This window comes from Eucalyptus grandis, chromosome 2, assembly GCF_016545825.1.
Source record: "Eucalyptus grandis isolate ANBG69807.140 chromosome 2, ASM1654582v1, whole genome shotgun sequence".
In the NCBI taxonomy this organism is placed as follows: Eukaryota; Viridiplantae; Streptophyta; class Magnoliopsida; order Myrtales; family Myrtaceae; genus Eucalyptus; species Eucalyptus grandis.
Genome location: NC_052613.1, coordinates 41,846,679 through 41,870,488, shown reverse-complemented (window position 1 = coordinate 41,870,488; position 23,810 = coordinate 41,846,679). Strand labels below are relative to the sequence as shown.

The 23,810-nt window shown below is 42.1% G+C and overlaps 2 protein-coding genes across 3 annotated transcripts; one reads left to right on the top strand and one right to left on the bottom strand.

Moving 5' to 3' along the window:
* Positions 1–597: 597 nt before the first annotated feature.
* LOC104430105 (60S ribosomal protein L37a) lies at positions 598–17,848 on the top strand. Of its 2 annotated transcripts, XM_039305158.1 has the most exons (7): positions 598–644; positions 12,147–12,151; positions 16,207–16,236; positions 16,990–17,029; positions 17,157–17,245; positions 17,357–17,439; positions 17,527–17,848. In XM_039305158.1, the coding sequence occupies exons 3-7, from the start codon at positions 16,234–16,236 to the stop codon at positions 17,588–17,590; spliced, it is 279 nt and encodes a 92-aa protein (XP_039161092.1). In that variant the 5' UTR covers positions 598–644; positions 12,147–12,151; positions 16,207–16,233; the 3' UTR covers positions 17,591–17,848. The 2 variants fall into 2 exon arrangements, with proteins under 2 accessions (XP_039161092.1, XP_010041169.1); XM_010042867.3 differs by lacking the exons at positions 598–644; positions 12,147–12,151 and having other exon boundaries at positions 16,157–16,236.
* Positions 17,849–19,939: 2,091 nt separating this feature from the next.
* On the bottom strand, positions 19,940–23,403 carry LOC104432900 (ruBisCO large subunit-binding protein subunit alpha). The gene is made up of 8 exons (XM_010045489.2): positions 23,156–23,403; positions 22,741–22,912; positions 22,338–22,459; positions 22,001–22,208; positions 21,770–21,915; positions 21,312–21,618; positions 20,726–21,177; positions 19,940–20,529 (listed from the first exon to the last, which is right to left on the bottom strand). Exons 1-8 carry the CDS (start codon positions 23,207–23,209, stop codon positions 20,242–20,244), a joined length of 1,749 nt encoding a protein of 582 aa, XP_010043791.2. The 5' UTR covers positions 23,210–23,403; the 3' UTR covers positions 19,940–20,241.
* Between the last annotated feature and the right edge of the window lie 407 nt (positions 23,404–23,810).

The window sequence follows — 23,810 nt, the reverse complement described above, 5'->3', positions numbered from 1 at the left end:
ATAATGCGAAATTTTCAGCTTGGCATTTATTCATTTCATGCAAATTAAATGTTTGGAAAAAAAAATTACACAAGTTACTTATCACAAGAACCAATTTATATTTTTCCATGTTTCATTGAAGTTTTCAATTGTGCTTGATAACCATTTTTTTTGGTTGAGAAATTACATAATTTTTACATCCTGAGTCAAGAGAGCAAGCGTGTGTGAACATGGATACTCTTAGATGTGATAAACGCAAGCATGTGAGTCATCTTAAAATAATAGATTCCAAACTAGAGTTTTAGATAAATTGGGCTCTCATGGGCTTGGACCACCTTACTATATTTTCACATTTGTAAGCTTTTTATACGATCGCCGTGAAATCAATCTGTAGGAGAAAAGCAATAGTGCCGGTGTTGCAACCACACATGGGATGCGGAAAAAAAGAGGAAAAAAGATTTGTCACAATCCTTGGGCCGAGCTTGGCCCATAACTCGGATCGTGCCCCCTCCATGGGCCTGAAGGCCCTTTCCTTTCACTTACTTGTTTGTATCTCTTGGCTCTTTCTAGGGTTTTCTTTTCCCTACGTAAAACAGCGACGACGGGGAAGCATTCTAGGGTTGCATTTGCGCTTGACTCTGCTACCGCCGCTCCTTCGTCGTCTCGTCCCCGTAGAAACTCTTCCTCTCTCTCTCTTCTCTCTGGCTAGCTTCGTTCGGGTCTCTTGGTTTCCTAGTTCTCGTACAGCTCTGGTTCTATGAAATAAACGGAATCGACGCTTCTTTGCCTTTCTCCGTACTTCTTTGCCTTTCTCCATAGCAATCGAACCGTCGCTCCCGGTTCTGCTCGTTTCTACTTAGGCAGTCGTTCTTGGAGTGTGTGGAGTTGCGTGTGACCTTAGCTTCACGGTTATGTAGTTTTCGCTCGCTGCAATGGCCTGTAGTGCCTTGAGATCTGATACTCATGGACCGCGGACCCTTCAATTGTTCGTTGTGCTTTCTCCAGTATTTTTGAGTTGATATCGACCTGGGATATGCGAGGCGGGGGAGATGCTGAAATTTGACTTCGGGTTTTATCTAGAAAGGTTTTTGTTTTCTCGGCACATCTATTTTGACTGACGGTAGTATTCACGACAGGTTGAACGGGAGAGATTGTGCTGAACGGTGAGCAATTTCGTAGGGTAGTGCATCTTAGGTCGTGCATACACCCCTTTAGAAGTCGGTCTCGATTAACTCTGTCGATCCAGCTGGGAAGTTTTCTGTAGTTTTCGCTTGCTACAACGGTCTGTTATGCCTTGAGATGCTTTTTGGGTAAAGTATAATTTGACCCACTAAAATAATAGAGATGAACATGATTCATATCATAATTAAAATCCATGCTCTCTTATGGCTCGTTTTTCTTATAATCCAAGGCCAATGCCATAATAAGTACACGTAAGTGGCCGCTGCAAATATTACGGTAAGCCACGATTTTTGTGAAAATCGGTCACTTTAAAGATACATTGCTTATGAAAACCAGTATTACTGTAAGGGACATAAGCAAACATGTTGTGTTACAAGAAATGAAAAATTTGTATCGGTTTTTATATGCCATTACGGACATGCTAGCTGGGTGAATAAAGCGTCACCCAGCAGGTACGACTGTGATGGCATACGAATACTCATGCACGTATGAGTTTTTCATTTCTCATAACACAGCATGTTATTTGTGTCCCTTACGTCTTTTTAAAATGGTCGATTTTCACCAAACTAACTATGCCAATCATGTGGATTACCGTAATATTTGCAATGGCCATCTAAACGGTACCTATTAATGTATTAGCCTTTGATTATAAGAAAAGTGAACTGAGAGACTTGGAATTTTAATTATGATGTGGATTGCATCCATGTGCGGGTCAAATTGTACTTACCATAGGAAAAATTACCAAAAAAGTCTTAAATTTATTGGAATTGTGCAAATTCAATTTTAAACCTTTTAATTTGGCCAATGTTTAAGTGATTTCTCAATTTAGTTTTTTCAACCCCAACCCTAATCTAATGGTCTAGTCAGTGTTAGTCGTCTTACATGATATGGTTCTTATAAGACATGGCCAGCACTAACATGGAATTTTTTTAGTATCTTTTAAAGAATTCTCAATTTTTTTTCTTTTTCTTTCTTTTTTTCTTTTTTTTTTTCAACTCTTGATTGGCAATGGCACTAGAGAAAAATACAAAAAATTGTTCACATTAGCACTGGTCGTACCACATAGGATGGCTAGCGCTAACTAAGTTGCCTCATTAGTGCTTTTTAATTAAAATTAGCTGTAATGACTAAATTGACAAATTGTCAAAAGATTTAAGACTAAATTGGTACAATTAAAAAGTTTAGGACTTAATTTGCAAATCTTCAAAAGCCTTAGGATTGAATTAATAAAGATATAATAGACTTAGGGGTTTTTTGATGATCCCCCTTGTAATTATATGTAGACTTCTATGCGCTCAACCCCATCTTTTCCTCATTCGTCATTCCATGTCTCTGGACCCATTTAGCACACCCCCTCCCCCAAAACTATAGTGGTCACCCACCTTGCGCTGCCTCAAAAAACGAAAAATGAAAAAAATACAAGAACCGTCCCCACCTTTTACTTTTAACATAATTTCGCATCATGTACTTCTGAAAAAGGAAAAAAAATAAAATAAGAAGACCATTTTGCATCATGAGTTTTGCGGTTGCCACTTTGCACCTTCACATAGTTTACGAACGTGAAATTATTTACAAAATTACCACCGCATCCTGTTAGCTATAACATCAAATAGCATTTGAATATTGCGTGAAAAAAGATTAGATGTGGGAATTAGACAGTGCAGCTGAGAGAATTGCTTGCTTGGTGGATGTGCCCAAATGAAAGAATTAGAAGTGAATACCCATTTAAGAAAGCTTCAGGTATATATACCTGCTTGCGGTAAGACCAGGGAAATTCAATCTGAGATGGTTTTAGGCCTGTCGAACGACGGCCTCCTCATGTTTCGCAAATGAAATATGTAGGAAAGAATGCTCATGGAAATTAACCTCAGATAGAAGTGAAAATGCTTCGTCATACTGTTGTCGCTAACCTGGGAATGCTAAGCCAATGATAAACTTATAAGAGTGACCAGTGTTTCTTGTGCTGGACAACAAATGCTCATCCTCGCTCTCGTTTCATATAGTTACCTGATTTCACTTTGTATATTCTCCACATTGTTTAGAAATCGCTGTCCTTGGCGGCCCTGCACACAGTATATTCTTGTGATCAAGCCAAAATTTCAGCAATCATCGGTCAATACTCTCAGCCACCTATGTCGGAAGAGCAAAGTGCATACCATCGGTTTTTTTTTTTTTTTTTTATACCCAGGGAACCCCGTACAGCCGGTAGCCGGTGGGTAAATCCTGGAGCGACGCTAGCGGAGGACCCACCACCCCGACGTCGCGCTTAAGATCCCGTGCAGCTAGTGGGATTCGATCCCCTCCACTTTCGTTAGTTTCATTAGAGAGCCTTATCCAACTGGGCCACCGCAGACGGTGCATACCACCAGTTTGTTTTGACCTACTATTTCTTATGTCTTCTTATTGAGCTCTCTGGATGGTTTTATCTGGCCGTCCATGTACAAATGTTCTTATCCCAGAAAAAACCAAGAAACCTCCAATACTTTCTTATTGTCAAAGAGGATAAATTGGTTATATAGCAAGCAAAACAGCATGAAAGAAAGAAAATCAAGTGAAAAAAGTGCATTTTTACCAAACCAATCAATGTCATATTCACCATTTCTAAGTTCCATTTTTCACAGTTTGGATGTGGTCAATATGTTTCTCTCGCAAAGAACAAGGGAAGACATTTTCTATCTGCTCTAGTAGGCTGTTGGTGATTTTATTCTCCATTTGTTGTCCTCCTCGTATTCCTGAGAAGGGCGTCTGCATGTGTACATGCACAGGGTAATTTGTCAATGCTGATCAGCATTTCCTTGATCTCCCTTTTGCAGAAGCGAGAACCACAAATAAGGTAGATGATTAGATCCAGGCCTCAAATAACTGAAGAAAGCATCGCCAACAAGCCTTAAAATTTCTCTTAGATCGGTGTGTTGGGAAAAACTAATCCCCGAAAACCGGATTCGACACTAAATTGAACCCCTAAAACGAATGCGGAAGCGAAGCCTGGGAATAACACGTATCACCGATCCTAAAGCACACCACAGATTCGAGCATACCTTGTTAGCCACAGATTAGACACCGACGCCGATAAGAGGAAGAGAATTTGGCCCTGTTCGATCCTGTTCAATCCGACGACGCCTTGAAAGGGAGAAAACAAAGTGGCTTGTGCTTCTTGTTCTTTTGGAGGGAGAGAGAGCGTTGGAGAGGACGTACGTACGTTATGTGCCAAAAGGTACGTCCCTCTCTCTCATCCCTTTTTATACGTTCCCTTATCAACAGGCCCTAATTCCGTGGGTCGGGCTTTTGGCCCAACATGGGCGGACGGGCCAACTTAGGCCCATCACTATAAATAAAACCATCATCTCCCACTCGCATATGGTGGGCTGAACAGGATTCTCTTTACCTCTCTTCAACATTCATACCGGTGAATAATCCGTGCGACCAGCATACTTTGAGAGCTTGTTGCCATACATCTGTTAGGAATATATAGCAGCTCATAATGGGCATCACACTCCGATTAGATTTAGTATGCAGTACCCTAGATCGATCGATCACATTTATATCTCTCTTGATCTCTTTTTAAACAATGATATATATATATATATATATATATATATATATATATTGTATTCACAATTATGATTATCACAAAAACAGTCATAATTGGTTAACCGGTGAATATAAAAACTACAATGTGATTCTCCAAATTTGATCTTCCTCTTTCCTTCAAACTCTCAATTTCAGTTCAGCTTGCTTTTCTAGAAATGCCCCATTAGATCGAATCAACTCATGACCATTTGCAACATCCTAAGATAGCAAACACTAAATAGAAACCTTAAGAATAAGTAAAAGTCATGAGGGCACTAAAATTGAGGAACTCTTTTCCTCAAGAGTCTCACACGTCATAAAAGTTGAGATCAAACTTTTTTTTTGCCATTCTTATTGGTCGGCTCATGCATACGTAGTATGAAATACGTATTACGGTATTAACTCCTTTCCCATGGAGCGTATGTCTATACCTTTCAATACCGTATAGATGATAGTTCAGACATACTCAATGTCTAACTTGAGTTCACGTATCTACTCAATCATAAAATTCATCAGAACTCACATCTGGCATCATAGACAGATAAAGTAAAATATGTGGGTTATTTTACTTTCGAACATAGTTAGTATTATGTCATCATCTTAACACTTAGTTAAGGCGACATACGTATTTTAAGCTTGAGCTCTCGATTATCACCTAGATAATAAGCTTAAAAATAGTCTCATCTCTATTTATCACACAGTAAATAGAGGCGATTACCCGTGTGAGTGGGCTAATCTTATATCTGTCCGACATACTTTCTCAACTTAAAGTAATGCACGAGCATTAAGATGCATAAAGATCAAACAAAGATTCATAGGCATTAATGATGAAAACACAAATTCATCAAATGTGAACTCTTATGGAAATTACAATATTCAGTACATCATCCTCTACGCAATCCTAGAGATTTCATATGGCCACAAAACACATCTCTAGGTATTGGCTTTGTCATAGGATCTGATACCATTCTATCCGTAGTATGTACTCTAAGTTTACATCTTTTCGTGCAATCATATTCTTGACAAAAGTATACTTGGTATCTATATGTTTGGTCTTGCCATGATATTTTGGATATTTGGTGTACGCTTTTGCTGCTTGGCTATCACGGTTAACCAACAATGAATCGCAGCACTTCAAATAACACCTAAATGATCCAATAATCTCTTAAGCCAAACATCTTCTTTTATTGCTGCTGATAATGCCACGAACTCAGTTTCCATTGTGGACAAGGCTATACACTTTTGTTTCTTACTGCTCCAACATATGGTGCCATTATTCGCATTAGAATAACCTTTGAGTTGCAGATCATTTCCATAATAACTCAACGTATAATCAGCAGTCCATTTTAGATACCTTAGTATTCATTTAACGGCTTTCCAACGTGCTTGACCTAGATTGGATTGGTATCTACTCACCATTCCAACTGCATAACATATGTCGTCTTGTACACATCATAGCGTACATCAAGCTCCCAACAAGCACTAGCATAAGGAACATATTTCGTTTGTTCCTTCTCTTGTGGAGTCCTTGGACACGTCTATGGCTCAATCCTTCACCTTTTGCAATAGGAGTGTCTATGGGTTTAAAATCCCATATCCTTCAATTCAAAATTGGAAGATAACCAACTTTTGACAGTATTAACAAGCTCCATATTGCTTCCGGCAATTAGTATATCATCAACATATAATGATATGATCACAAATAGACCTTTGGATCTTTTGATATATATACAATGATCCTCATCTATCATTGTAAAATCATATGCCATTATGGCATTATGAAATTGTATATACCATTGTCTTGACGACTGCTTAAGGCCATATATTGACTTCAAAAGTCGACATACCTTCTTCTTCTTGGCCTTTCACTATGAAACCAGCAGGTTGTTCCATATATGTTCCTTCCTCTAATTCTCCATTGAGGAAAACAGTCTTTACATCCATTTGATGTAACTCAAGATTCATACTAGCCACTATTGCCAGAATAATGCGAATCGAGGTAAATCCCACTACAGGAGAAAAAGTATCTTCATCATCAATTACTTCCTGTCGATTATACCCCTTCACCACAAGGCGAGCCTTATGCCTTTCTATCGAGCCATTAGCCTTTCGCTTTATTTTGAGAACCCACTTGTTCCCAATAGCTTTGTGTCATTTTGGAAGATCAACCAGTTCCCAGACTTGATTTGATTTCATTGACTCAATTTCCTCTTCCATTGCATGAATCCATTTTTCCTTATTAGGGCAATTCAGAGCCTCATTAATATTTCTTGGCTCATCCTCATCTTGTGGAGCAATCATAAAAGTTTCTCCTTCAATGTCAAAACGTCGATGGGGAATACTTTGGCGACTTGTTCACTATATGGGAGATTGTACACTTAGCACATCATTCCCCATTATGCTTCCACTCGGATTAGATAATGACGATATCATCTCATCATGTGGTTGTAATTGAGAATGAGTTGAATTCAATTCATCACTTCTCATATTACTCCCACTTGGACGAATCTACCAAAATTATTATCTTGATCCAAGGTTTCAAATAAGGGACAATCTTCCCCTATTTTGCCCTTCTTAGGAAATTCATCCACTAAGAATGTGACATCCCGTGATTCAAATTCAGTTATACTCCCACTTTCCTGCTCACCTATGAACACATACCATTTCGAGTGTTCAGAGTATCTCATTAAAATACTTTTCTTTCCTTTGGGACCCAATTTCCCAAACTTGTGAGAGGACTCATGAGTATAGGCAGCACAACCCATGGCTTAAGAAAACTTAAGTCCGGTTTTCTACCTGTCCATAACTCATATGGAGTGGAACTAACTGATTTGGAAGGCACCCGGTTAAATATATAGGCAGCAGTTAACAACGCATCACTCCAAAATATGATATGTAAGTTAGCATGCGCCATCATGGACCTAACCAATTCCAAAAGAGGGTTCTGTTTCTTCTCTCTCGCAACACCATTTTGTTGAGGAGTATATGGAATAGATAACTGTCTTTCTATTCCTTTTTCATCACATGATTTTCTGAACTCATCAGATAAATATTCTCGACCTCGATCGGATCTAAATACTTTTATTTTCTTGTCTAATTGATTTTCTATCAAGTTCACTAAATCTTTTGAAACAATATAATGCTTCAGATTTATGAGAAATCAAATAGACATATCTGAATCGAGTATAATCATCTATAAAAGTGATGAAATAAACAGCCCATTGCCTTCCTCTCATATTCATTGAACCACAGACATCATAATGGATTAAATGCAGAGGAAATTCAGCTCTTTATCTTTTCCAAATGGTTTTTTTGTCGTTTTCCCTACTAGGCAATGCTCACATTTGGGCAAATCGACTTTTTCAATGTTGCCCAACAAGCCCTTCTTGACTAGTCTATTTATACGATGTTGGCCAATATGGCCAAGTCTAGCATGCCACATAATCACATCATTATCATATGAAGTAGAAGACGTGAAACAAGGGAATAACAAATATTGACATCACTACAGTCAACATTTAGTACAATAAAACCATCCAGAAAGTGACCACAACCATAGTGATTTGTATCCAAATACAAATCTACACTGTTATTACGGAAGTTCACACAAAAAAACAAGCTTAACCAACATCAAATTAAACACTTAAATTTCGACGAATCTCCGGAGTATATAGATCATCATGTAGGAACAAGTTGCGTCCACCACGCATGTTCAATTGGCAAGTGCCAATCCATTTAACTTCATCTCTGGAGTTATTTCCTACATAGATCCACTTAGTTCCAGTTGATACTCGTCGGAATTCCACGAAGGATCCACTATCCTTTACTACATGGTCTGTCGCTCCTGAATCTACAGTCCACAAATGATTAGATTCAGCCAATAATTCAGAACTTAACATATAAGCAAAGTTCTCAAATGTACAAGATGTGTATACCTTCTTTGGCTCACGACAGTCACGAGCATAGTGACCTCTCTTGTCACAATTGTAACACTTCACCCTTGACATTTTCTTCACTTGAAGACGTTTTCCTCTCTTGTGTTGGTTAACTCTTGATTTCTTGCAATAAGAACTTGATCCTTTGCATTCCCACATATTGAACGAATCAATACGCTTGCGCTTAGAGCTCATAGCCCTTTCTGAGCTAGAACTAGCATTGCAAATGTCTATTCTCAGCTCAAATGCCGTTAAGCGGTCCTCTACTAGCTCAAGGTGGCACACGGCATCCTCAAGATCTTCCATAATATGGTCAAAAGCTTCTAGTACTTCTTGCTTTTCCAGCACATATTGAATTTTCATATTCAATATTTCACAATTGTTGCCGTTCATATAAGCAATTACGTTCTTAATTGCTGAAACCATCGATCTGAACACATCAGATATACATGCACGAATAATTAATGCCTATCATTTATGCATCCACTTTGCATAGACTCATCATATCAATGAATAATTTCAAGTAAGGTTTCAGAATCAAAAGGTCACTATGTTTCCAATCATCCTCCAAAAATCCTAACTTAAAACTATCATTAATATAATTGTCTTATGCAAAATAAATTCTATAAAGTTACAAAAACTTCTATAACTACCCACAGCAATCAGCAATAACATAAAGCAACAGATAATTGACATCCAATAAAATACTAATGCTTTCAACTAATACAACAATCCATTACACTAAGTAATATATCCAAAAAGAAATATCAACATAGAAAGAGATATTCAACACTCATAAACATCTCAGACTAATCTAAGAAATAAATAGGGAAAGTCTTTTCTAATCTATCAGTCAAAGTATCTGAGAAAACTGAAGGCACATTTGCCAACCATGGAAAAACTTTTGGAGAGCTCTCATGTCGCCACCAAGGCGCATTCACTCGCGCCATGTGGTGCTCAATCTAAGGGTTGAAGTTTTGGCCAACTCAATCCTATAGTACTCTCTTACAAAAGCTTCCACTAGCCTCCTATAATCCGGGACCACGTTGATCTCCCATAGCCGATCTAACACTGCTTGCCATTCAGGTGGAAGAGTGTTCATTAATGCCGGCACCTTCTCAAAATCCGGCATAAGATAACCATTCCAGATGATTTCCTGTATCATCTGATTGACCTTGACCATATGTGTTACTAAATCACCATCAAGCTACCGATAATCGCCTAACTCTTTCATCGCCTTTTCGTCTAGCTCTTCCTTCGTCCGTTTCTGGATTGCGTGTATCCGTGCATAACGCATCATAGTTCCTGCAACAAATGTAGAACTAACATGGATCACTTTTAATCCACAATAAACAAAATGGAAAATACATAATTTTCCATGATTCATGCAACAAATGCAGAATAAAAAATGGATTACCTCTAACCCACACATACATAATTGAAAAAGAAACAAATTCCTTTTTTTTTTTTTGGTCAACGGTCAACGGTCGTCGGTCAACGGTTAACGGGTCAACAGTCAGGTCGTCAAACCGGTCGGACCGTCGGGCCGGGTCGGACGAACCGACCGCACGTGCCGCACGCGCGGCGCTGGCCGACGCTGGTCGGGTCGGGTCGGATCGCCGCCGTTGATGCCGCCAACCGTCGCTCGCCGGCGCGACGTTAGTGATGACGTCATCCTAGCGGTTACCGACCGTTGGATGACGTCATGCTGACGTTAGCACGCGTCGGTCCGCCGATCGGCGCGTGCTGGTTCGCCGCCGGCGTCGCGCATGTGCCGGTTCGCTGACCGGCACGTGGGACGCACGCGCTGGCCGATGCCAATGCTTCAGGCGCATCGCGCCCACGCGCAGCGGCTTCTGGCCCCGTGCGACGTCGCTCGGCGGCGCATGACATGTTGCCGAGCTCGCCTCGACGACCCCTTTCTCCCTATGCCATCATAATTTGATTTTGACTTACGAAAACTCGGAAAAATGGGCAAACAGCGCTCAGGTGTCGGGATTTCTCGCCCCGATCCGTACGGCCGAATTACTTTCGCGAAAAATCAATCAAAAAACATCAAACAGGTCGGGAAAACGTGAACTAGGGCTCGATACCAATGTTGGGAAAACCGATCTCGAAAACCGGATTCGATACTAAATCGAACCCCTAAAACGAATGCGGAAGCGAAGCCCGGGAATAACACGTATCACCGATCCTAAAGCACACCACAGATTCGAGCGTACCTTGTTAGCCACAGATTAGACACCGACGCCGATAAGAGGAAGAGAATTTGGCCCTGTTCGATCCTGTTCAATCCGACGACGCCTTGAAAGGGAGAAAACAGTGGCTTTGTGCTTACTGTTCTTTTTGGAGGGAGAGAGAGCGTTGGAGAGGACGTACGTACGTTATGCGCCAAAAGGTACGTCCTCTCTCTCTCTCATCCCTTTTTATACGTTCCCTTATCAACAGGCCCTAATTCCGTGGGTCGGGCTTTTAGGCCCAACATGGGCGGACGGGCCAACTTAGGCCCATCACTATAAATAAAACCATCACGGTGCGTTGCTGATTCTTTTGATGAAATATCAACGGTGCATATTTTGACACAACTCATAAAATGTATAGATCATGTGTATTGTGAAAACGGTCGAATGATTTCCATCTAAGATGTGCCAACCAACTTCTTGTTGGAATGTCAGCCAAAGTGGACGACATCATTATTCCACTGGAAAAGTGACACCTTGTGCATTAGTGTCTCTAAGCCGGATGGTGGCCACCAGTACTAGATTCAAATGTAGGGAAGTCATTTGCAAATTCATTTAAAGAACCGTGATTGGATAGATGAGCAAAGTTATAGCTAAAATCCATAGTAGGGCTGAGAAGTGAGGTCAGTGTGCAGTATTTGCTCGCCGACAACTTGAGTCAGTGTGCAACAGTAGAATTCCATTCCCTCTGCTTTTACAAAGGTCAAAGTGCCTTGATTATGTACAATCGCGTAATCTGTTCTAAAACAGCATTTAATTGCAATAGTTAATTAAGGGCGCGTTTGGTTGTGTTTCTGTTTAAAAATTGTTCAAGGGAACAGAAATAGAAAAAAGTGTTTTGTTAGGGGGAACAATTTTTGAACAAAACAATGCGTTTGGTAAACTTGTTCCAGGAATAAAAAATTAACGAAACATGTTTGGTAAATTTGGATAATTTTTTTATTTCTTTTATTTTTTTCTATTTTTTCTTATTTTTCCTTTTTTTCTTTTTCATTTTTTTTTTTCTTCTTTTGGCCGGCGACCCGGCGAGGGTCGGCCTTGCCTTGATCCGGCGAGGCCGAGCTCGCCTAGCGGCAGGCGAGGCGCGGCCTCGCGGGCCACCGCTAGGCGACGCCGACTCGCCAGATCCGGCGAGGCCGAGGCTCGCCGGCGGCGGCCGGTGAGCTCGGCCTCACCGGATCGGGGGCGAGATCGAGCTCGCTGTGCCGGGCGCGAGGTCGGCTCGCCATGGCCGGGCGAGCTCGAGCTCGCCCGGATCCGGCGAGGCCGACCTCGCCTGGGGCCGGCGGCGAGCTCGGCCTCGCCGGGGACGGCGGCGAGGCCGCCGGGGCCGGCGAGCCTCGTGGCGGGCGAGGCCGCCGTCCCTCGTCGGCCGGTCGCCGGCCATGGCCGAGGCCGGCGACCGGCCAAAAGAAAAAGAACAAGAAAAAAAGAAAAAAAAGTGTTTCTCAAAAGTGTTTGAAACAAGAAACACAAAATTTGTGTTTCTTGTTTCTGTTTCTTTTTTGTTCCCTGAACAAAAGAACAAAAAAACAGAAAAAGTGTTTAAAAACAAAAAAAGAAACACAAACAAACGCGGCCTAAGTTGCAGAATTCCATTTGTTGATGGTAGGAGATAGGTGGGCTTTTAGCTTTGGCAAGTGACCTGTTTAAAATTTGTGAAATGGTCATACTTCTAAGCACTGACCGGCAATCGCAAATAAGAGAATGTAACTTAGGATGACAAGGTCAATGGTTGGAAATCAACTCGCGAAAATTAAGTTGGACGATAGTTACGTTGTGCATTTGATAGAGCAAATTGCTCTTGTCAATGAGAAAAATCTCCCTGAAACAAGTGGGAAGCCTTAGCTATTTGATGGGAAGAGGATGCAGCTTGTCTATGTCGAGATCGATGGATATGAAGTTCTTTTATTTGTCAAAAATTGATGTTGGGTTTTTTCATTCTTTTCTATAGGAAGGAAGGCCACAGTGTGGGGGCGCATAGTCAATGTCAGGTGTTGAGAAAAAGGACCGCACCCATATGCAAAAGCTGGATACTTGAAAAAGGACACGGATCGAGAAACCACGAAATCGATTATACATTCGACAAAACACAACAACACAAAAATTGGAGATTCTATGTCGAATCTAAAGACATAATATTCGACTATGCCCATCGTCGTCTGCATCGTTAATCGGGTGATGACTGAGGCCTTGGGGGTATCAATCATCATTAATCCCGGCCTGGAGTTTCACCAGAATTTCACATTGTTCACATGCGGGCGGGCCTTTTGTTGTTCATATCGACTACCACAAAGTTTTGTTGTGGACTGCGAAAGAAACGGTCGGCCCATAAAACGCACCATTAATTTCGTAGAAGATTTTTAAAGTTGGGGCCAGGGGCACAAATATGTGGGATTATTTCGTTTGTGTCGTCCGATAATGTGGGAGAATCAAATCTATGTCGTGCGTCTCATCTTTTTCCTGCAATTTTATGGAAAGAACCGTCGTGGTGAGGTCGGGGAGGGAAAAGAACGCGTAACAATATCTTTTCGAGTTCTGTTTGCCTTTTGGGTTGGGAGTCGAACCATTTGACATTATTTTTGTTGCGGCTTGATAGAGAAGATGAAAACAGCGAGACAAGGTCGGACGCATTACCAATGGCCACCTACCTACCTACAATTCATCATCTGTTTAATTTTTTTTTTTTTTTACTTTGAATTTTCGAACCCTCCCTTCCTTGCGAGCCAAGAAGGGTCAGGACTAGATCGGGAGATGGAATGTTTAGTTTAAGGGATCAAGGATGCAACAATTGCTCATTGGACAAGTTCATCGCCGCAACCCTACTATGATGCAACTGAAAAGTTCAAGATTAGCAATACACTTGTGTTCAGGCTCACCTTTCATGGCCTAAACAAGGTTTCCCAAAATTGAGAATAGATTGGGGAATAGATTTTAAGACCTTTATAAATTAAGAATCTATTTGTTATGCAAAAAGCATTTTCTTGAAATTTTTTTCATTTTCCAACATTTTGATTACATAAGAAAATGAGTCAACGATAAATATTTTCCTAGTTAATAAAAAACTTAAGCTTAAAATAAAAAAAATCATTTTCTCTTTAAAAATAGAAAATCATTTTTCAAAATATGACTAGGCAATTATATTAGAAATTTTGCGCTTGCACACAATAACCCCAACGCTCATTCCTAGCCATTGGTAGCGGAGTCAAGTTTAGAGGCCAAGGTTGGGTCTACCGAGGCTCATCAAGGCAGAGGCTGCGTTTAAAGAGGCCAGGCCTAGATCTTGGTGGTCAAGTCCAAGTCCATAGAAGTTGGGCTTGGACATTGGCGCATGTGTTGGGCTTGGGAACTAATACTCTTACCAATACCTTAACCCAAGTCCATAGAGACTAAGCTTGAGACCTTGGTGCTCGTGTAGGGATCTCAGTGCCCAAGCCACTGGCTGCACTAATGTTGAGCCTAGTTCAAGTCTAGGCTCCAGGCCCTAATGCTTGTGCCTCGACCTTGGTCCACGGAGGCTACACTTAGGTCCACAAAGGCTAGACTATGGACCCCAAAGCCCATGCCCGAACCTCTAGCAACTAGGTTCCCAAGTGCCCTTGGCTAGGTCCTTAGCGCTTGGGCTTGAGACTTGGTGTTTGTGCCTGAGCCCAAAGCTAGGCTAGTCCTCATTGGACTCGAGGCCCAAATTAGGGGGCGGGGGCACGAGTACCAAGGCCTCGGGCTAGGGCATCAGGAAGTCAGACTTGGACACCGGGTTCTTGAGTCTAGCTTTTGTGGACTTGGGAGTGGTGCTCACGCTCATGCCTAGGACCTATATGCCCGTTCCCATGTCACGAATGCTCAAGCTAGGGTCCATCAAGGGTGAACATGGGACCTAGATGCCTACGCACAACTCTCCCGTGGTTGTTACCCACCTCACCACCGCCCTAATAAGTGAAACGTCAAAAATGCCAAAAACAGTTTCCATTTTTTCACTCTAAGACAACTTCTGCATCTTCTACTTTTGGAAAAAACAATTGGCATCATGGGTCTTGCACTTAAATGCCACTTTGTAACTTGAAATATTTTACTGGTGTGAAGTTATTTATAAAATTGCTATCTTCATAAAAAAAAAAAAAAAACCCAATCATGGTTTGAATTTCCTAACCCTTCCCAAAAATCCAACCAACCCAAATCCTATGATTGGTTGACACCGCTACCAGCAGCTCCTCTTCCTTCAGTTGCATCCTACGCCGCTTGGCTTGCCCACCTGCGTTATTGTCGTCGCCCCCAGCTTTTTATGCTTGTTGTAAAGCAAACAATCTCTCACAACCTCGAATCGAGGAGAAGGAAAGAGAGGGCGGGGGTGTGTGGGGGGTGTCGTCGTCGCGGGTTGGCTTGAGACACGGTGAAGGCGGTGTAAGGGAGATGGCTTGTGTTTTGGGAGGATGGAGGCTAGGGTTTCGTGGGGGGATTGTGGAGGAGTGGCGTTTTTCAAGCAAGGGCAATTTGGCCTTTTTCCGACGATCAGGCTTTTTTAAGGATGTAAAGATGTATTTATCAAAGCTTAGGATACGAAGTGGTAAATATGTCAAAAGTGGGGAAGGTTTTTAGTGTGTTCCCAACAAATTGAAATTTAAGGGCATCTGATGCATAATGCGAAATTCCCAGATTGGAAGAAAAAATGTCCACAGAAGTGAGTCAATTTATATTCTCCCATGTTTCATATGACTTTTCAATTATGCCTAAAAACCATTTTTTTGATTGAGAAATTAGATAATTCTTTGTGCACAACACTAGAGACCCCAACAATGGATTGAGGAGTCTAGGCCACGATGCCTTGAGTTAAGAGAGCAAGCATGTACGAAGTTAAATATTCTTCAATGCGATGAACGCAAGCATGTGAGTCCAGTGCATTTTAATTCTTAGATTATATAAGTCCCAAGTAAGACCCTCTAACAATGAGAGTTTTGGATGAATGGGGCTCTTAGGACTTGGATCACCCAACAATCTTTTCACATTTGTAACCTTTTTACACAATCATTATGAAATCAATGTATTAGAGAAAAGCAGTAGCACCGGTGCTTCAACGGCACAAGAGATGTGGAAAAAAAGAAGAAGAAGAAAAAAAAAAGATTTGTGACGCAGTCCTTGGGCCGGGCTTGGCCCATAACCCAGATCGCGCCCCCACCATGGGCCTGAAGGCCCTTCTCCTCTCGCTTAATTATCTCTCTTGGCTCTTTCTAGGGTTTTTCCCTATATAAAACGGCGACGACGGAGAAGGCGTTCTAGGGTTTCATTTGCGCTTGACTCTGCTTCCGCCGCTCCTTCGTCGTCTCGTCTCCATGGTAACACTTCCTCTCTCTCTCGCTAACTTTGTTCGTGTCTCTCGGTTTTCCAGTTCTCGTACATCTCTGGTTCTATGAAATCAACGGACTCGATGCTTGTTTGCTTCTCTTCGTAGCAATCGAACCGTCGCTCCCGGTTCTTGCTCGTTTCCATTTAGGCAGTAGTTCTTGGGGTGTATGGGGTGTATGGAGTTGCGTGAAACCTTAGCTTCAGGGTTGTGTAGTTTTCGCTCGCTGCAGTAGCCCGTAATGCCTTGAGATCCGATGATTATGGAGAAAGACGATGTTTTGTGGGTTTCCATGGGAAGTGGGTTGGTTCTTCCGGACTGGGTCCGCGCACCCTTAGGTTGTTCGTTGTGATTCCTTCAGTATTTTGAGTTGATACGGATATGTGAGGCGATGGAGGTGCTGAAATTGGACTTCGGATTCCATCAAGAAAGGCTTTTGTCCTCGGCAAATCTATTTGGACCGACGGTAGTATTCAGGAGAGGTTGAGCGGAAGAGATGTGTGCCGAACGATGAAACAATTTCATAGGGTCTCTTTCCTCTAGTGCATCTTAGGTCGTGCATACGCCCCTTTAGAAGTCGATCTTGATTAACTCTGTTGATCGAGCTGGGAAATATTATTTTTTTCATCGGTTTTCAATCTCTAACTTATCTCAGTTCCAAGAACTCGAGTGTTGTTCCCAGCTTTTGATTTGTTGTACTAACTAGGAATTGATTTTGTTGACAAATGTTTTCAATCTTGTGCAGGCCAAGCGCACGAAGAAGGTTGGCATTGTCGGCAAGTATGGTAGGTTCCTAAACGATCTGTTTTGATTGTATGCTGGTTTGTTGCGGTCTTTAAACTTCGTTTAGGATAGATCTTCAGTTGATTGCTCATGCATGACCACACTTTGCTAATTCACTTTTGAACACAGGTACCCGATATGGTGCCAGTCTGCGTAAGCAGATTAAGAAAATGGAGGTTACACAGCACAGCAAGTATTTCTGCGAGTTCTGTGGCAAGGTAAGTGGTTCTTTGACTGCATTTTCTGGAACTAGTTGGATTTTTACGTGTGAGCCTAAGCATTCCTTTGCCATTGCATCATGTTTTCTGATTATATACTCGATGATGCAGTATGCAGTGAAGAGGAAGTCTGTTGGTATTTGGGGATGCAAGGACTGCGGCAAAATCAAGGCTGGTGGTGCCTACACCTTGAAGTAAGGATACTGACTTGATATATTAACTTATTTTGCTTGAATATTTTATTTAAGTAGCTAATCGTTCCCATGATATTGTCCTAACAGCACCGCAAGTGCCGTGACGGTTAGGAGCACCATCCGAAGGCTGAGGGAGCAAACAGAGAGTTAGAGCGATGGATGGGATCGTTTTGCTCCTCATTTTATGTCTTACCTGTGTGAACTATAGGAAAACTTGCTGAGGCTGTTACTCTTTTAGTCTATTTTCTGGGAACTAAATTTGATGGAAGTGTCTCTGTTCGCATTAAGGCAGGATTTTGTTCGTCTGTTATTTTTCCTAAATTTAGTATGTTTTCTGGGTTACCCGAGCTTTCATTCCCCTTTCCTTCGGCTATTTTGGATGATGAGAGAATATGCATTTGATTTGTGATCATGTGATGTGTGGAATCAAGTCATACCCTACTTGCTCTGAATCCATGAAAAAGGAGAAACTAGTTGGGGCAGTTCGGAAAATTGGTAATGCAACTGATAAGTACGGGCCGAACCGCTATGGCGGTCTGTGACCTTGTATCTCCGCTCCCCAATTTATACCCAAAGCCCTGCCTTCCCTCATTCCAATGTCTGATTCTAACCTTCTTTATTCTAATCCAGTGTAATGCTCCTTGTGATTGTTTCCATGATTGTGTGCGCACCACTGAAATTGCAGTGACTGGAGTTACATTCGAATAAATCCTCGATATCTCATTCGCAGTGTGAATTGTAATGGAAAAGCTTTAATTAAAAAATCTAATTCTGATCTCTCATATAATCTTGTACTAGCAAAGGTGACCAAAAGAACTTGTCAAAAAAAAAAAGGTGACCAAAAGAAAGGCCAAACCTTTTCGGCATCTATATACTTTGAAGGCACGATAACTATGCTTTTTTATGAACAACTCTTATCATAGAAAAAGCTCAGGGGTTATAGGGAATCAGACATTGCCCTGTCCATGGGCAGCTAATCTTCACTCTATCAACAGTCTAGCTGGGTTTTGTTATGATTAATATTAGGAGTGAGCATTGGTCTAGGGTCAACTCTGGACTGGCCTTGGACTCAATCCTGATCCGGTTCTCAAGGAGATTGGATCAGTCCTTGATTCTAGGATTTTTGGACTAATATTGTGCAGATTGGTTCTCGGTCTAGAGGACTAAGAGTTCCGGGTTGATCCAATCCGGACCAATTTTGTATCTAATATATTATTTATAATTTTTTTTATACAAAGAAAACCTTAAAATAAATAATGTCAACAGCATTAAACAGTTTTTTAGTGAAGAGTTCAAGTAATTTTATATTATTTTGTAACAACTTAGTTTTTTAATGTCTTTTACGACGTCAATAGTCATAATTTACAAATGAGGAAAGTGTTTTTGTGATGAGTTTTTGTGGCGTTTAAAAGAGCATAAATAGCTCCTTACGACATGCTCCTTTAGGACTTATTCTTTTTTGTCTTATTTGTCATCTTAGTATTCAATTTGCCAAAATCGAAAGAAAAAACTTCTCTACTCACCACTCGACACTCGCCTCGCTCACTTTGGGTCACTCATACCATTCGCCTCTCGATACTCACTTGGCTTGTTGCTCCTTGCTCAACACTCGATGTTCACTTTGTTCGACGCTCACCACATTAAACTCCCACCACTTACCTTTCTTAGCTATCATTAAACTCATTGGGTTGGCTCGATTCTCAATTGCCCTTTCAAGAAGTACAAAAAATGAAATAAAAAATTATTAATTTTTTATTTCATTGGTTCCAAGTTGACCCTTAAACCGGACTAAATCCATTAGGTTAGTCTGGTCTTCAATCGCTTTTTCAAGGAGTATAAAAAATGAAATAAAGAATTATTGGTTGATTCTAGGTTGATCCTAGAATTGGACCGAACTCATTAAGTTAGTCCGGTCTTCAATCATTTTTTCAGAGAGCACAAAAAATGTAATAAAAAATTATTAGTTGTCCCAAGTTAACAATGAATCGGATCGAACTCACTAGACTGGCCTGGTCTTTCGTCCCAAGCTCAGTAGAATTGACTCTTGGTCCAAAAATTGAGGACTGACACTATACAAGTTTGTCCTAAGGTTAAGGGGTGGACTGACTCAACCCGGATCATGCTCACCTCTAGTTAATATGAAGGTCCCTAAGCAATAAACGCTAGCGCAGACATGAGACATCATCAGACATGAGCAACGCATCCTCTTGTTTGAAAGAGATGTCAATCGAATTTTGAGGCTACGGGAAATTGAGCAAATTACCTATCCGAGATGGACAGCAACATCCCCTAAGAAAGTGACGACCGACGAGCCAAAGATTAATTTTTCGAGGAGAAAGAGAACAGGCCCTAATGCCTAATTATAAACTCATTTAACTGGAGGCGCACCATTCAAAGGAGGGACAATGATTAATTATAAACTCATTGTGGAGGGCACAATCTATCTAAATCAAGATTGAATTTCTATTTAGAGAAGCAAGATTATTTCCAAACGCATATATCAAAGCACATAGCCTGAGAAGAGGTGCTTCTTAACTGCTTTTATCCAAGAAAGGTACTAAATCCAGAAAACTTGTGGACCTTACTCTTTATCCCTTGCACAGAAAATTACCCACGCACAAACAATACAAGCTTTCTTTCACAGCTGCAAAAGCCGGATAAAAAAAGAGTCCTCGAAGAAAGGGATTTATCTAAACAGAAAATTTGAGTTTCCACCGGCCCTTTCCCTATAAAATGACCATGACAAAAACCTCTTTTTATCCCTAATCTATCCATCGGCGCGCCAAACAAACACTCTCGGTATCATATGGTAAGGCCTTGGGGTGAAGCAGCAGCAGGAGCCTTGGGCTTGGCCTTTTCAACCACAATTGCTTGGGTTGTCAACACCATCCCAGCAACCGAAGCCGAATTCTGCAAAGCACATCTTGTCACCTTTGCCGGGTCTATCACTCCAGCCTCTACCAGGTTCTCATACTTGTCTGTCATCGCATTGTACCCGATCTCCCACTCACGGGCCTTCACCTTCTCCACCACCACCTCTCCCTCGATTCCAGCATTTTGAGCTATCAATGAGGCTGGTGCCACAAGTGCCTATAAATGCGACAGCAAATCAGTAAAACTTCACAGAATTAATGGTCTTATCTGTGCCTTTTATAACCGAAAATTGTGTCCTAAAGAAGGTTCTTTGAAGTATCTCCAACACAGTATCTCCAATGATGGTGCAATTTTGCCTTAATAAATTTCAGGTCTTGATACAATATTGCGATCAGAAGCAACTAAATTTTACCTTTTGAATGATGTCAGCGCCCAATTTTTCATCTGCATCCTCAAGCTTGTCCTTGATAGCAGGCACGCAAGCAGAGAGGTGAACAAATGCGGCACCACCGCCAGGCACTATGCCTTCCTCTATGGCAGCAAAAGTTGCATTCTTGGCATCCTCAATCCGAAGCTTCCTATCCTCAAGCTCAGTCTCAGTAGCTGCACCAACTTTGATCACAGCAACTCCCCCGGATAGCTTGGCAATCCTCTCAGCGAGTTTCTCTGTGTCATATACAGAATCAGTTTCAGACAACTCTTTTTTCAATTGTGCAATCCTGGCTTGTAGTTCATCCTTTGATGCCGCATCAGCAATAATGGTCATAGAATCCTTAGAGATGGTTACTTTTCTAGCTATCCCAAGCTGCTCAACTGATGTGTTCTCAACAAGCAAACCAAGATCACTGGCTTGGTACTCAGCTCCTGCATGATTCAACAAACAACGAGCAAGTGAAATCACCTATGTGCAAAGCAGCTGTAAACTAGTGAGATTCCGAGTGCTAAGCATGTTTGCAGAACATATGAATGATCTGGACTACAGGGAAGCAAAAAACTACCTGTCAAGATTGCAATATCTTGTAGGATCGCCTTTCTCCTTTCACCAAATCCAGGGGCTTTGATAGCAGCAACATTAATGATACCCCGCAACTTGTTCACGACAAGAGTAGCCAAAGCCTCACCAGTCACATCTTCAGCAATTATGAGCAAAGGCGCTCTCAGCTGAGTTGTCTTCTCCAGCAAGGGGATAATATCCTTTATTGCCGAAATCTTTTGATCTGTCACCAGTACTCTTGCATTCTCAAATTCCACAATCAACTTCTCAGGGTTAGTAACGAATTGAGGGGATATGTATCCTCTGTCTATCTGCAAGCCAATAAAAACATTTGTAAGAACAGATAAGAACGAGTGAAAACTTCCACCACCTTCTCCACCAGGAGGGGAAAAAGGCAGAATGCTTTTCTTCCCCAACTAATGAAAAACAAGACGCACAAAGGAAAAATGACGAAATGCTGACCTCCATTCCCTCCTCTACATCAACAGTTGTCTCAAACGATGATGATGATTCAATGGACAAAACACCATCAGGGCCAACCCTGTCAATTGCATCCGCAATCATTGTTCCAATGAGCTCATCATTTCCAGCAGAAATTGTCGCAACGGCTACAATGAAACCCAAAAGAGTATCAGTGTAACAGACTTGTTCCACTCAAAGCTTCGTCTTTCATGGACCATGGGAGCACATTACCTTTAATGTCATCACGTCCTTCAACCGGCCTAGCCCTCTTCTCCAGCTCCTGTATCAATCCTTGCACAGTTTTATCGATGCCTCTCTTCACTGAAACTGGATTTGCACCGGATGTAACACTCAGCAATCCCAATTTAATTATTTCACGAGCAAGGACTGATGCAGTAGTTGTACCATCACCTGCAGAGTCGTTAGTTTTGCTTGCAACCTGCATTTGAACCAAAATTTATCAGCAAAATAAACATAGTTGGAAGCAATTCTAACTGAAAGGGTACTTTCTTAAGATGGAAAGTCCTTGACTGAGAGTGAGTGCAAAACTGCCATGTGATTGTCTGACCTCTCTAATGAGAGCGGCACCAGCATTTTCCATAGCATCAGGTAGCTCAATTGCTCGGGCAATTGTGACCCCGTCATTTACAACTTTTGGACTGCCAAATTCATCCAAGACGACATTTCTCCCTGCAGAGAGCAGACGAATAATTTCCCAATAAGTACAGTTTGCATAACCACTGCCACTCTATTGCTACGGAAAAAAAAAAAAAAAAAAGCCATATCAAAAGAGATAAACCTATGAGTTCAATAATGGAAAGAGATAAATTGCAAGGAGTTCTAAACATGAATGGGAACTACAGTCAATCCAATCGCTACAGCTTTGCAGACCTCACCGTCCACTCGAATAGGCACATCGGACGACACAACTCATCCAGTCAACATCAAAGAGAGAACCGTAGCTAGCTTACCCCTCGGACCGAGCGTGAGGCCGACGGCGTCCGCGAGCTTGTCGATGCCGGCCTGAAGAGCGGCCCTGGATTTCTGGTCGAACGCAATTTCCTTGGCGGAGGCTCTCACCGCGAACCTCCTGCCGGACTGTCCGAAGTTCACCTTCTGGTTCCCTTTCCTCCTCAAGCCCCCCTACATCACGGCAGACGCAAAAACACACAACGACCGACGGTAAGTAAAACCAACCAACCTGCTTCCCAACCAACCGCGAGAGGCTCGATTCTAGTCTCGAGAACTTCTCAATCATCGCGGCGACCGAGAGCCGAAGATTCGCATTCATCCGCTCCGAAAATGGAGGACGGAAGCGCCGCCGGAAGCGACGTCCGGCGACGCGGGGTCGCGCGGATGTTCGCGGAGCGGGGGGGAAACGGTTACCTGCTTGGGGGAGCAGAGGATGGAGGCCGTGGAGATAGCGTTGGCCGACGCCATTTCCGGAGCCTGGCTAGGGTTTTGCGGCGGAGCTGGTGGCGGTGCGGGAGACGAAGGAGGAGGTTTTGCAATGCGGGATGTATGGATAAGGAGGAGAGGGGCGCTCGCACGGAGAGAGTGGGTTCTGCCCGTGTTGGATTTAGGGCTTAAGGCACGGACAGGGGAGGTTCCAGAAGATTCTTCGAGCTCTTTTTCCTTTTTTTTTTTTCTTAAATTTGCCCCAAGGAGTCGAGTTCGAGAACCGTTGAGAGAGTCCCCTCCTTTTGTGATTTTCCGCGGGCCCGATCTTCTAACTCCTTACGGGCCAGGAATTGGGCCGAAACGGGCCTCGTCCGAGGCCCAAATTTTGTTAAGTGGGCCGGACCAGGAGCCCGCTTATTGATCATATGGGGCCCAAGAGGGAAGCATTTGCCTATGAAAAGAGCGATTTAGAGCAACTCTGGTTCGGCCTTAAGATCGTTAGAGGAGGCCGGCTAATCGAGAGAAAAGCTCGATTTAGTTTGGACAATGGATGGTACGGCAGTAGACCTATCAAAATGGGTTATTGGCCGTTTCTTTTACCCATATAAGTATTCAATGGATCATAAATGGATTAATTATA

Excerpts from the sequence above, each read along its gene's own strand:
- LOC104432900 (XM_010045489.2), bottom strand. The coding sequence starts at position 23,209 with ATGGCGTCGGCCAACGCTATCTCCACGGCCTCCATCCTCTGCTCCCCC. Across the intron at positions 22,460-22,740 it reads CCTCACGCTCGGTCCGAGGG|GGAGAAATGTCGTCTTGGAT; the intron begins GTAAGCTAGCTA and ends TGCTCTCTGCAG. Across the intron at positions 21,916-22,000 it reads AGGACGTGATGACATTAAAG|CCGTTGCGACAATTTCTGCT; the intron begins GTAATGTGCTCC and ends GTTTCATTGTAG.
- LOC104430105 (XM_039305158.1), top strand. Across the intron at positions 17,030-17,156 it reads TGGCATTGTCGGCAAGTATG|GTACCCGATATGGTGCCAGT; the intron begins GTAGGTTCCTAA and ends TTTTGAACACAG. Across the intron at positions 17,246-17,356 it reads TCTGCGAGTTCTGTGGCAAG|TATGCAGTGAAGAGGAAGTC; the intron begins GTAAGTGGTTCT and ends TCGATGATGCAG.